A 13,746-nucleotide genomic window follows, 5' to 3' on the forward strand; every position below is an offset into this window, starting at 1 on the left:
TCAAAGCTGAATTCCTCCAGTCTTCAGTGTCACATGGTCCTTCAGAAATCATTCTAATATGCTGATTTGCTTCTGAAGAAAGTTTTCTTGTTTTTAGCAATGTTAAAAATATATTATTGGCTAATTTTTGCAGGATTCTTTGATGAATAGAAGATTTAAAAAAAAGTTTATTTAAAATACAAATCTTTGTAACGAATGCCTTTACCATCAGTTTAATGTATCCTTTCTTAGAAGTAATTTAGTTTTCTAAAAAAAAAAAATCACCCCAAAGTTTTGCATGTTTATGAATATTCCTTGTCTGATAAAAATCAGAGACTTTGACACATTGGGCTTTCTTCCCCCCAATTTAAATCTGGAAAAAAAAAAAAATTTTAATGATGAAATGTATGTATTGTAAAGTGACACTTTAATCCAAATGTACATAGATTTGTGATATTGATCATGTGTCTCTTTGTACAGCCAGATGTTCTGGCTTCAATTAAAGCACACATGCTCTCGGTTTTGTATTAGACAAAAATGCAAAATAGGTTTTTCACAAAAGCTCTCCGATTTTGGAGCCCATTGTGCATATGCTTATGATAACGGTAAACAAAAATGATTTTTACGTTTTTCTTTGTGTAATTCCAATATTCCAGACGTTTCATAAATCAATGCTCACACATTTCCTGTTAACAGGTGGCTTTTATTAGCTCAGCTTACAGGATCCAGGGAGCTCCACAGAGCCTTGTGTACTTAGTGTACTGTACATCACTTTGGATGAAAAGCCTATGGCAAGTTACTATGTACAGATCAACTTGAGACAGTAGCATATCAGTGTAATATTAAATTGTTATTACAATACCTGATTATTTACCATTACAGACTTCAATCTTTAATGGCATAGTTAGGAGCTCCACAGTAGCACTCAAACAAATGCTCATTAGTGCTTAGGAACAATTGCTACCTTTATTTGGTCCAGTAGACAACGATGAGCAACAGTTCCAACCGTGAGGATAAAGGAAAGGTCAAAACGAGGGGTCAACTGTACTGTAAAGGCAGGCTTGGCATTGGGACGACAGGTCCGCTAAGAGTGAAGTCCCATGTTTCAGTAGTGGTACAGAAGAGACTTTGAGAGGTGAGTGGACTCTGACCTAAAGAATACAGCAATCCGAGTCGTCCTTCTTTTCCCGGCGCCTCTGTCCTGCGTGCTGACCTCTCATCTGCAGGGACACGATGAAAGAGTTCAGTTTCAGCAAATCTTCTTTCTGAATTTTGTCACTACACTACAGCAGAAACCTTTAACTGAGTGGGTTTGGGCTTTTTAAAGGAAACTTTCGTATGTATCTCGTGGAATCGGTGGAAGCTTTTTTTGTATAAATGAGTTTACAATCTCACAATATAGACTTTTTTTTCATAAATCAATAAAAAATCATGCAATTTACATACAGCAGTTTCTGTTTTTTTGTTTTTGTTTTTCCCCTGTGGAATTTAATTTAAAAAAAGGTAATTGAGACTTTTTAAATCACACAATTCTTTTTTTTTATTCTTCACAATTTCTTTTCTTAGAATTGTGAGGACAAAAGACAAAATTGTGGGAAACTGGAAAAATTCTGTATTTCAACGAAAGAAAAAGTCGTAATTATTAAAAAATTTTCTAATCCCATGCAGAAACAAGCTTTCCCCTACAACATCGTCACTGACACGGTTTATAGAAAATTCTTCAAAATATCAGAAAGAATCATACAGGTCTGTAACGACATGAGGGCGAGTAAATGATGACAGAAGTTTCATTTTTGGGTGAACTACACTACTTTTTTTCTTTCTTTTCTTTCTCTCAGCAAGACGGAATTAAAATGACCAAAAGCAACAGTAAGGACAATGTAACAAAAAAACTCTATTTAATCTAATTATAAATTATTTACTCAGGGATTCATTCTGCTAGGGTTTCGTGAATAAAGCCAATTTAATCTCATAGAATGCTTCCCTGAAGTTCCCTGCACAAGCGTTTCCTCCTGAAGGAGAGGCAGGAAGTACCTGTCCCGCTGAGGGCTGGTGCGGTTGTGTTTGTGGCTGTTGGTACTCCTCCTGCTGCAGCTGTCTGGCCAGCTCAAGATCACTCAGGGGTCCAGGAGCCTCACCCTGCTGCTGCTGCAGGGACATCGCCACCAGATAGTCCTGCAGAACACATCCAAACATTCACTGAATGGCGATAAATTCAACCAATGTTGGTACACACCGCTTTTTCAAACCTATGTGATAGGAAAAAGCAGGCAAAATCTCAATCACCTGATCGATCTGCATTTGCTGCTGTTGTTGTGAGGAGGGCTGGCTCTCTGCTGAGGGTTTCTGGGAAGGGTGACACAATCTGAAGTCCGAGTCACAGAAGTTTCCATCCCCCTCCACATTGTGGAGACTCTCCCACACCACGCTCTCCTCCTGCAGGAAGCCCTGATCGGTGACCAGCAGGTAAAGATGACCCTGCACAAGTTTATAATAGCAAAAACTCTGCATTAAAGTGCATCTTTCTCCTTAAAATATGAACAAAGTGCATTCACTCAAGCTGAATGTTTAACCTGGGTTTAAAAAAACGTAAGCAAATAAAGACTTCTGTGTTCATTTTGCTATAAAGATCTGCCCCACTTCTATTGGTGGTGGGTTTAAAGTAGCTTGATGCGCTGGGGTTGTTATAATCAGCTTAGCTGCTATGGAGAGTGCTGGTGTGGGAAGGCTGCTAAACACCTTGTGCTTTATCATAGTGCTGAAGTGGTTGTTCCTGAAAAATACAGACAGTTCGCCCTCCTTGGCTGTCGTGTTGAGCTCACACAGGCCGTGATACGACAGCTGGGTTGCTGTGGACTCCAAAAACTGCTCTGCTATCAAACCTGTCAACAAACAGACATTAATATAACGCTGAGGAGTCCACGCACCTGTGATATATTCAATATCTGAGCCATTCGTGCATAAGAAATAACATTAACTGTACCTTCACTGACTTGACTGCTGTCTGTCGAGTGCTTGAACTCTATGATCTTCTCCACCAGTTGGTTGTAGCTGAGTTTGCCCACTGCAGACACCACCTCAGGACTCTGAAGAAGAATAAAGCGCTTGTATTGTTACACAGGATCCACACGTTATATCATTTTTCTGCTGACGTACCTGTGGGTCGACAAGCCAGCCGTGGTAGAGCGGGATGTCGAGCAGATCGAAGACGATGCACTCAGGAGTGTACTCAAAATCCGACACACCGGTAAAACGCACATTGACATCGAGGCCTGTGGACAACTTTGGCAGCACGGCCATCGCATCGTTCATGTTCTGTGAAGGGAATGAGAAATGCGATTAAAAACAAAATCTTCGGAGACAAAGATATACACAAATACATACAGGCTAATTTATGACGGTTATGTTACTGGCCTCATTATCGGATATACAGAGAGATCTGGGTCAAATGTAAAATAGTATGAGTAATATTTACCACAAAACATGCTGACTGCTCTTAGCTAACCTATTAAAGTGAAATCACAAAATTTGCATAAAAAAAATTATTAAGTACAAAGGTTTAGGGTCAGAAATTAATCTAATTTGCTGATTTGGTGCTCAAGAAACAAAAAGTTAAAAAGTTTTTATTTGAAAAAGTAAATAAATAAATAAATAAATAGAAATAATAATAATAATAAATATATATATATATATATATATATATATATATATATATATATATATATATATATATATATATCACTTTTGACAAATTAATGGCAACTTTGCTGAATAAACTTATTAATAATAATAAAAATAATAAAATAATAATACTAAATAATAAAATTATCGCTTTGGATAAAAGCGTCTGCTAAATGAATAAATGTAAATGTAAAAAAAAAACTTGATTATTTTTGTTTGCAATTCTCAAGTCAAGCCAATAGCAGGCTGTATAAATAATAAATAACAATCTGAAATATTCTAAAAGAAATCATGTATACATTTTTCATTTATTATTTTCATTTACATTGTAAAAAATAAAACATTAAGCTTGAATTATTCAATCGAATTCATTTAATTTTCAGTTGTGAGCAAAAAGGAACACCAAGGGCACATGAACAAAAGAAGGCTTTCATTTGTGCATCTATAAGCACAAACACACATTGTAATTGTTGGAAAATGTTAATGAAGGGATCACAAGCCTTCATTCACAGACTGAAGACCTCATTCACAATATCTGATTGTATATGTCTTTTGGTTCTGAGGTTTCCAGCGCCTGTCAGCTGCTTAACATGTTAATTATATTCACTAGACATGTGCAGAGTAGAGCCTGTTACAATGGTTCTCCAATACTACGATTCACCTGCTGGAAGTTGAGCTCCATGCCTTCTGCTTTCTCCCGTGGTTTGATGGACAGCACACATTCACCTAGAACGAGAAAAGGTTGGGCTTAAGCCTTTCAAAAACACTTCAGCTTTCTGTGAAAGGTTGTGTGATTTGAGAAGTGTAACCTTTTCATGCCAAACATATTTGTTTGTGAAAGCACTTCTTGTTTATCTCCCCATCACTCAGCAACATAACAGGTTTATCTTTCTAGCTAGAACCTAATAATAGGTGATTTACAGTGGCTCCAAAAATATTTGGACACTTAAGCCACACTTAAAATATCATTGTGTTAGAGAAATGTCAGTACATTAATATAAATACTAAGATTGTGACACCAGTTGGATAATAGGAATTAGAAAAAAAAAAAGGATAACAAAAGTTAAAAGATTTTTTTTGAATTGTTGCAATGCAATGACATTCATGTATGTGACTTCAATGTGCAAACGTTTCCAAATACATTTTTGGGACACTGTTAAAGAAATCCTACACCCATAGCTGATCAAGAGTAGTAATTTAAAGGAAAAGTTTGCCCCAAATATAAACATTTGCTGAAAATTTACTCAGGCCATTCAATATATAGTTTGTTTCTTCATCAGATGTAGAGAAAATCTAGCATTACATCACTTGCTCACTGGATCCTTTGCAGTGGATGGGTGCCGTCAGAATGAGAGTCCAAACAGCTGATAAAACCTTAATAATCCACACAACTCCAGTGAAGCAAAAAGCTGCATGTTTGTAATAAATCCATCATGGGTAATGAAAGGTTCATATTTTAGATTTAGGAGTCTCTCAAAAACAGGTTGACACCTAAAATATGCATTTATTTTTCACCTTGCTTGCTCAGACTCCCAAATTATTTTCTCATCGATTCATTTTTCCAAACCCCTCCTTTGCATGCCGCTAATCTGCTGTGATTGGTCCGATTGGTTTCATTTTCATTCAATCCTGCCTGTAATACCTGATAAATCAGCGTTTGTTAGCGCAGTGCTGCTTTGTGTACAGCGTTACCGGGGAAAGCGCTATTTTTACCGATTCAAAAGCGGCATATAGTGGCAAAGAATTAATTGGCATTTTCATTCAGACCAAAGAGAAAAGACCATCAAGTGGGCTAGACTCGTTTTAAAAACGACTCGTTTTAATGATTCAGAGTCGACTCTTTCTTTTGAGAGAAAATAACTTTAGTTTATAAACGTTGCACTTTCAGATTTAAAACTTTTCAGGATGTTTTCATTCACATAGAGCTGTGTTACACACTGCATGAAAGGTAATTTTCAAAAATCCAAGATTTTGGAGAAAGCATTATTATGGACTGTGGATTTGTATTTTTGGCCAGAAGCAATGGTTTAAAACTAAACCACTTTAATGATGCAGAGTTTTCACTTCACACAACATTTATTGAACTGTTAACTGATCAACTATTACTTGTGCATTACTGTGATGTTTTTATCAGCTGTTAGGACTCATTCTGACGGCACCCATTCACTACAGATGATCTATTGGTGAGCATGTGATGTAATACTAAACTTCTCCAACAAATGTCTAGATGGCCTAAGGGTGAGCACATTTTCAGCAAATTTTCATTTTTGGGTAACTGTGTCTTTAAACGTCTGAACTAGTAAGGATACGAACCCACCGAGGGGTCAGAAAGTGTTACCATTGTGTCCTTGAGCGAGGCACTTAACCTAAAAGCGTCTTCTAAATGACTACTTACACAAAGAGCAGAGACTTAATGGTATATTCCGTGATTGGGGTGCCATTAATGGTACTGAAACACAAATGTTTTCACACAGTAACCACACCCCCTCCTTCTCAAGTCACATCAGCCATCTGTTTCCAACCATAAAGTTTACTGTGGTGCATCACTAGAGCTCCTTAACGCATTACAGTCCATTACCACAATAGATGTGCTGTGTGCACTTTGTGTTTTAATGTAATTGGATTTGTAAAACAGATACTGCATGTCCAGTTCTCTAAAACATCCTACCAAGATGAGCCATCAGCTCTTCAGTGGTGACCACTTCCATCTGAGCCGGCAACTTCACCTGAAGAATGGACACAGACTTCATAAAGTTCATATTTTACATACATATAATGATGTGAAGTACATGAACATGAAATTCACAAACAAATACTTCTGCTTTTAGTCACAGCACACCCTCATCTACATCTTTTCTTCTATTTCACAATAGTTTTTTTCTTGAATGTGTAATCAGTATTTTACTGTAACCAGAAAGTGTTTATACAGTAACACACAGGAACAGATAAGGGGAGTCATTAGACTAATACAAGGACAGTGAAAAGTCTGAAAGTTTTATTCAGTTAAGTACTGGTATCATTAATTACAATGCATTTTATATATATACAAACACTACTGTTCAAAAGTTCTGGGTCGGTAAGAAGTGTTTTTAAAGAAGCCTTATGCTCAGTTACGGCTGCATTTGTTTAAAGAAAATACCGCAAAACAATGATATTATTTCAATTTAAAAGAACTACTTTTAATATATACTTTCATATTTTAATATTTTATTTAATGTAATTTATTTTTGTGACGTTAAAGCTGAATTTCCAGAAATCATTTTAATATGCTAGAATAAGAAACATTACTCAGTATTATCAGTGTTGAAAACACTGATGTGATATGTTTTTTAGGCATTGTTATTTATAGTATTTTTCTTTTTTAAATAGAAATTAACATAAATGTTTTTACTGTCACTTTTGATTAATTTTAATGTGTGACGCTGATGCATAAACATATTTCTTAAAAAAAAAAAAATCAGGTTAGTAAGATTTATATTTCTACATATGTGACCCAGAACCACAAGACCAGTCATAAAGGTCAATGTTTTTTTAATCTTAAGAAATAAGTCTTTCATTGATGTATGGTTTATGATGTATAGGACAATGTTTGAAAAAATGGCTTACCTTCCACCGCAACAACAGGATGTTCATGATGGCAATCAGGGGGCAGGGTCCGTTCTCGCTCTGCGTGATAATGGCCGTCTTCTTCTCTTTCCAGGTGATCCACTTGACAAAATAATATGCCGGCATGCTAGGCTCAGATGCCCTCGCAGCCCCCGCACAGGCCCCTTCGCTCCCCTGAGAGGGGACTTGGATGCCATCCTGAGCAGACTGGGATGAAATCAAAGGTCCATCAGGAGGAATACCATTAGTCTCCTCAGAGAACTCCAGGCTAACCATGGAGAACGTGGGCGTCACCTCTGATTGGCTGGGCGTGCAGGATTGGCTATTGAGGATCTCAGATTCATCGGTTTTGTCTTGGCTTTTACGGATATCAGACTGAGCTTCATTAGCATCATCTTCGAGAGATGCTGTCGCTGTAGGAGGTTCTTTGCATGCTGTGAGATCATCTTTCATAAGGTGAGAAATACTCCCAGAGGATTGCTCAGTATTGGTGTCACCCTCTTTTTGGCTGCTTTCCTTGTCGTGTGGTCTAGCAGCATCAAAGTCCTCATTTTTGGTTGTTTTTAACTGCTGTCCCTTGGAAAGGCCTATAATCTCACCATCAACAGTGTCTGGGCAAGAATCTGCCATGACCTGACAAGTGAGATTGTGTGCTTATAATTAACAGATCTAATTAAAGCTGGGTTGAAATCAAGTACAATTTTTTAAAATCTTAAATTACTGATAAAAAAACAACTATTTTTTAAAGAAAATCTGTCAGCGTCAGTTGCTTTTCCCAAAAACTTTTAAAAGCAATCTCTTGCACCAAAAAGCCAGATTACATCCAATCTTACAAATTTAGTACTTTCTCGCTTTCATGCCACACCCATCACTAATATGCGAAGGAATAAACTGTTAAAGTGGGAGTTTTTCGGCACACCTCTGCCTAGTCGTGTTGTTTTTGAGTTGGCTAATTCTGGGAACAGCTGAGTCACAGGGAGGCTTTCTGTGGACACACACAAAGCATGTCCGCATTTACAAACTCTACATGTACAAATCAGAATGCATTACTAGACAGTACTAGAAAATATGAGTCTTAGGTTTACAGTAGATTGTTTGACAAAACTATTCCATGCATAATATTTACATAGCCTATACTTAAAGACCCTCAGGGTTAGTTTTCACCTGATCACTGAAGGGTGACACTCTGGAGGTTAAGAAAGTTTTCTGATCTCATATTGTGAATTTCACAAACTCTGAAACAAACAGAAGACAATTTAGACAAGATTCACTTAGTAAAAGTGCAAATGAGCAATTGTTGAGAATTTATAATTCATACTGCAGATGAGTTTGTTAATGAATTAACTGTCAACACAAGGATTGTTTCCTTTTAGAACAACAAGGTATGTATTTATCAGTTTACTTGGAAAAAGTACTCTACTCAGTACAGTATGTGAGTTCATAAACATACTAGTGTGTATTTACACTCTTGATAAGAGTACAGCAGTGCATTAAGAGCAGCAGATACTTACCACAGCGACCTTTCTGCAGTCTTTAAAAACGTTCTTCTTTGCCCCTAAAACATACACTGTAAAACACAATAATCCAGCGGAGCTGTCTGGCTGAAATCTTCAGGTTTTGCTGACTGATAAAGCGCACGTCACTCTCTTTCCGTAATCTTGTTTTTGCCCGTCTCACTTCCGGTGCCTGTGTTTGTAAACAGTGACATCACGTTGGAAGCTAATATACTCTTTATTACTATTATTATTATTTATTATTATTTTCTCTGTTTAGCGAAATGTTTTGTAAAGTCATAATGGCAAAATTGCGGCTGTAAAATGTTTTGATATTTTAATACGTACGGGATATGAATTATTCTCAGGTATCTAGTGGCATCTCGTGGTTGGAGGATGGAAGTGCAGGCTCGAGATACACTGAAGATGGCAACTCGAATAGAATAGAATAGAACATCTTTCATCAGTTAGTCACCCTAATTTTTCCAACAAATAAGATTTTTTTTCTATAGTAGAAGACAAAAGGAAATTATAAGAAGAGTAACAGCTTTATTTACATTTACTGTATGGGCAAAATGATGCAATCCATGAATGAGGAATGCTGACTAAGGCTGTCAGTCCCAAACATTCTGCCAAACATGTCCTTTTGTGTTTTATATATATATATATATATATATATATATATATATATATATATAAACACAAAAAGACATGTTTGGAAGAATGTTATGTTCTATATATATAATGACAGAATTATCTTTCTTTCTTTCTTTCTTTAAAATTCATCAATAAATGCACTTTATTATAAAACCCTTTCAGTTTCAGCAATATTATATAACCCCTAATTTAATTATTATTATTTATTTATTTTTATTTACAGTTTTTATTTCATTTCACTGACTCCTTTGCAGCAAGAATAATATAGTGTACACAAATGCACATTTAGTGAATGTTTAACTTTACCTGTTTAACAGGACTGATTAAGTTTTCTATAACTGGGAATGAGCTCAAATCTAGTGTTAATCATTTATTTTCGTCTTGTGTGAGTCCTGAAGCTTGTTTTTTTCATGCAAGTCAGTCATTTCATGTACCAACTTATTATTATTATCAAACTAGGCCTATAATACAGTAATGAATATTCTATATTTCACAACAGGGTCATCCCTGAATAACTGATTTTCAAATAACATGTGTTTTACTGAATAACAATGCGTTATCTTTTGGCATACTTTTTACAGTTAAAACTTCTTTATATCCCTGTAAATATCTAACGTGATTTTAATATTAAGCTAGTGAAGCATTTACAGTCTGTGCATCTGGTATTTACTTTATTATAAATTAATATTTACACACCAAAGCCAAAGTATTTTATTCTGCTGAAATTATCAATACATTTCGATTTTGCGTGGAGGAAATTGAGTCAGTGGAGAGAATCAATCGACGTGATGGGCGCTGAACTCAGCCAATCAAAAACAGCCATCACATCACACTCAATAGACGACTCCACTTGCAAAACAGAAGAAGGGGTCGTTAACAGAAGCAGATGAGTACCAGAGATGGTAAAGACACCACAAAATTACTAACAAACATGCATGAATGCAGTTACTAAACTTCACCATTTAATTAACACATTTGATCAGCCACGCCCACTTGACGCTAATTATGCACCTGTCACTGGTCCCCCTCAATCGCCTACAGAAGGTGGGCGGAGCGAATGCAAATCCTCCATTACTCTCAGCAGACAGAGATGTTGGGTGCGGTTGATTCATACTGAGCAGACGGCGAGAAGATTGAGACCCAACAGGGTGCATCTCCTCTTTTTCTTCTAATCCGAATTACTACAGACCAGATTGTAATTCAGAGACAGCCAATCTGATCACGTACTAGGGGTATGTTCTTTCAGTTGTTATTTTGTTGAGCAATATTTTCTGTTTTAATCCTGTGCATTATAAGCATCTTAAAGTATTTTGGTGTTCCATCACATAGGAATGATGTCCACCTATGTGATCTGACCTCATTTTGTCTCACTTTAATTTGAGCGTCTTTTACTGGTAAATGTTTTTTGAGACCTATTTAAGGTTGCTTGTAATATATATATGTAATATATATATATATATATATATATATATATATATATATATATATATATATATATATATATATATATATATATATATATATATATATATATATATATATATATATATATATAATAATTACCACTCAACTGAAGCATCTCTGAAATGCTTTGTCATGAGATGCGCCATCACTATTTTTGGGGCTGCGAAATTCTGTCTTTTAATAGCTGTGCATGTGAGATGCTGCAAAAAAGAAACATGCAGGCTATTCCTGATGGTCCTTTAAGGACCCCATCCACCGATTGTCTCTGAAATGTGGGCGTACACCTCCGCTGCATTGTGTGGCCAGAGCTCAATCACCCCACGCGACGCGACGCGAACGTGCAGCTCTAATCAGAGCGGCTTCGTGATAATGATTGGCTCTTAAAGGGTTTCATATGTTTTTAAATCGCAGCTTCCAAATGGTATATCTTCTTTGTAATGAGAAGATAATGCTACTTTGTTCTTATTCCTCCTAAGGTCTTAAATCTTGCATCTAATTATAATATATTAACATGATTAGATGGATATTGCTTATTGAACATAACTGCTGTGAATCATTGTTTACTATTATTATTATTATTATTATTATTACTACGATATAATATCTTTTATAATGGGCATAATGATGATAAGTTTTTTTTTATAGCCTAGTACAACAGTCTAGTACACAATATATTTCATTTTATTGTAAGGTCATACATCTTGCATCTAATTGTAATATTAATATAATTAAATGCTTAATATGCAGACACTATCATAAAGATAATTCTTGAAAATGACATCTAAGATTTTTGTTTGCACAACATTTTTATTTTTCTTTATTTTGTAATAAACATATTGATCAGTTGTCAGTATAGGCTACTAGTTTTGCAATATATTTCTCATTTGACATGCATGTGAAAGTTATTTTCACATGTAGTTTGCTTTAATTTTATTGTAAGGTCCTAAAACTTGCTCTTGTAAGATCTTAAATCTTCCATCTGGCTATAATATATTTATATAATGGGATGCCTAAAGTGCAGACACAATCCCAAAGATTATTCTTGAACATTATTTAATTTGTTGTTGCCACTGTTTTAGTATCTTTTTTCTTTTATAATTATATTGATAAGTTCTGCTTTGACATGCATATTCAAGTTTTTACATTTAAATTGCTTACAGTTAATTAGCATAACAAAATTATTTTAATAATCAATAAAAAAGCATTATTAGTTTACTATAATATAATAATTGTGCTTATTTTATGTTAGATTTTAGCCTTTGGCCTGCATGTGAAAGTTGTTTTACAGATGTAAATTGCTCAAGTTTCCCTGAAAATAGCAGGTAACTGAAAATAGCGCATGGGCAAGTCAGGAGCTCCCTGAGGGAAAAGGAAACAGGTTTTTAAATAGCAAGCAATGCAATGTATTCTATGAAATAAGTTAGTTGAGATTGCCTTTACTGTGTAATTCATCCAAAAGTCCAAAATTTTTTTTTGTTTCTTTTTTTTTTTTGCTTCGTAGCAGTGCAGTGCTGATCTTTTAATCTCTTCTTAATAAACAGATCGAAATGTTAGACACAACCAGCAGCCAGTTTGACTCCTTCATGTTTTGGAGGCAGCCCATCCCATCACTAGACCTGACAGAGCTTGAAGACCTTGGCATTTCTATACCTAAGTCCAAGGGAGCAAAGTCGACCAAGAGCTCCCAAAAACCCCTGGGACCGGAGGAGGAAGAGGATTTGGAGCTGTTGAATTACTCCACCTTCAACTACTGGAAAGAGCCCATCGCTAGTGTCGATACCTTGGATTTCAGCCTGCTGTTATAAGACACTGCAATTCACAGTTCTTGCCCAAATCTGTGTTTAATGCCACTGTAGTTGCACCGATTCTCTACTCCGATATTGATGAATACAAGAGTCGTGTATCATGCCTTTCTTGTTAAACCATGTCAGTAAACTGATAACTGACTTATTGTTTGATTAAACTTGTAGTGCATTACTGAATATGGATGTATTAGTTACACTATTTAGTATCTCACTGCCTTGTAGACAAGTTATTGATCAACTGGCTATGAAATAAGTTTAAGATATCTAGATCATAATCTGCCAAATTCACTTCGAGTTGAGGAGGTTTAGAACAAATAAGAAATCTAAAACTGTATAATAATATTGTCTGCCAAATGATTTGTGATATTAATGCATACAGTAATGTATTAGTTTAAACCGGAATCTCACTTAAAAGGGTTTTTGCATTGAACAGATGTCCATGTTAAAATATGTTTAATGTTTTTTCCCGATTATGTTTGATGCCAAATGTCAGATGCCAATTAAAGTGAGCTTGCTGCTAAATGAATAAAACTGCATCTGTATTAATGTTTCATTTATAATTTTATAGCTAAATGGATAATATTTTTTACATTAACCACTGAGAGATTTTACAACGTTACACACAAACATACATATTCAAAAACGTCTTTTTTTTTAATGCAACTGATGTAAAAAAAAAAAAAAAAAAAAGGCGTTTTAGTTCTAACTGCAATTTAAACTTGTATTTTTTTTTTTTTTATTTTTTTTTTTTTATTTTTTTTAATTTGAGTTTTTTTCTGTGGTTACTTGTGTTGATAAGCACAGGTGTTTTGGAGCACAGCTCGGTAGCAGTTTAGGAAAGCAGGAAGCTCTCTACTCTCTAACCACTAGGCCACAATACAAAAATATAAGCAAAGTTCATTCATTTATATCACAGTTATGATAAAGACTTAATAATTTATATACATCATTAGTCAGAAACCAATAAAAAAATGATTGCCAGAAAATTGAGTCATACAATTCAACTCAATATTCTGGCAATATCAGACGTATACATAATAAATAAAAAAATTCAAATAAAC

The 13,746-nt window shown here is 35.2% G+C and overlaps 2 protein-coding genes across 3 annotated transcripts; one reads left to right on the forward strand and one right to left on the reverse strand.

Annotated features, from left to right (window-relative positions):
• Positions 1-661: 661 nt before the first annotated feature.
• On the reverse strand, positions 662-8,949 carry mindy1 (MINDY lysine 48 deubiquitinase 1). Of its 2 annotated transcripts, none has more exons than XM_052583983.1 (12): positions 8,778-8,949; positions 8,431-8,501; positions 8,186-8,251; positions 7,267-7,899; positions 6,329-6,386; positions 4,322-4,386; positions 3,136-3,294; positions 2,963-3,065; positions 2,719-2,861; positions 2,266-2,457; positions 2,014-2,154; positions 662-1,199 (listed from the first exon to the last, which is right to left on the reverse strand). In XM_052583983.1, exons 4-12 carry the CDS (start codon positions 7,894-7,896, stop codon positions 1,131-1,133), a joined length of 1,560 nt encoding a protein of 519 aa, XP_052439943.1. In that variant the 5' UTR covers positions 7,897-7,899; positions 8,186-8,251; positions 8,431-8,501; positions 8,778-8,949; the 3' UTR covers positions 662-1,130. The 2 variants fall into 2 exon arrangements, with proteins under 2 accessions (XP_052439943.1, XP_052439944.1); XM_052583984.1 differs by having other exon boundaries at positions 7,267-7,464; positions 7,561-8,251.
• Positions 8,950-10,479: 1,530 nt separating this feature from the next.
• Positions 10,480-13,216, forward strand: mllt11 (MLLT11 transcription factor 7 cofactor). Its single transcript, XM_052583656.1, has 2 exons — positions 10,480-10,648; positions 12,422-13,216. Exon 2 carries the CDS (start codon positions 12,428-12,430, stop codon positions 12,683-12,685), a length of 258 nt encoding a protein of 85 aa, XP_052439616.1. The 5' UTR covers positions 10,480-10,648; positions 12,422-12,427; the 3' UTR covers positions 12,686-13,216.
• Positions 13,217-13,746: the final 530 nt, after the last annotated feature.

Source organism: Carassius gibelio, chromosome B19 (assembly GCF_023724105.1).
Source record: "Carassius gibelio isolate Cgi1373 ecotype wild population from Czech Republic chromosome B19, carGib1.2-hapl.c, whole genome shotgun sequence".
In the NCBI taxonomy this organism is placed as follows: Eukaryota; Metazoa; Chordata; class Actinopteri; order Cypriniformes; family Cyprinidae; genus Carassius; species Carassius gibelio.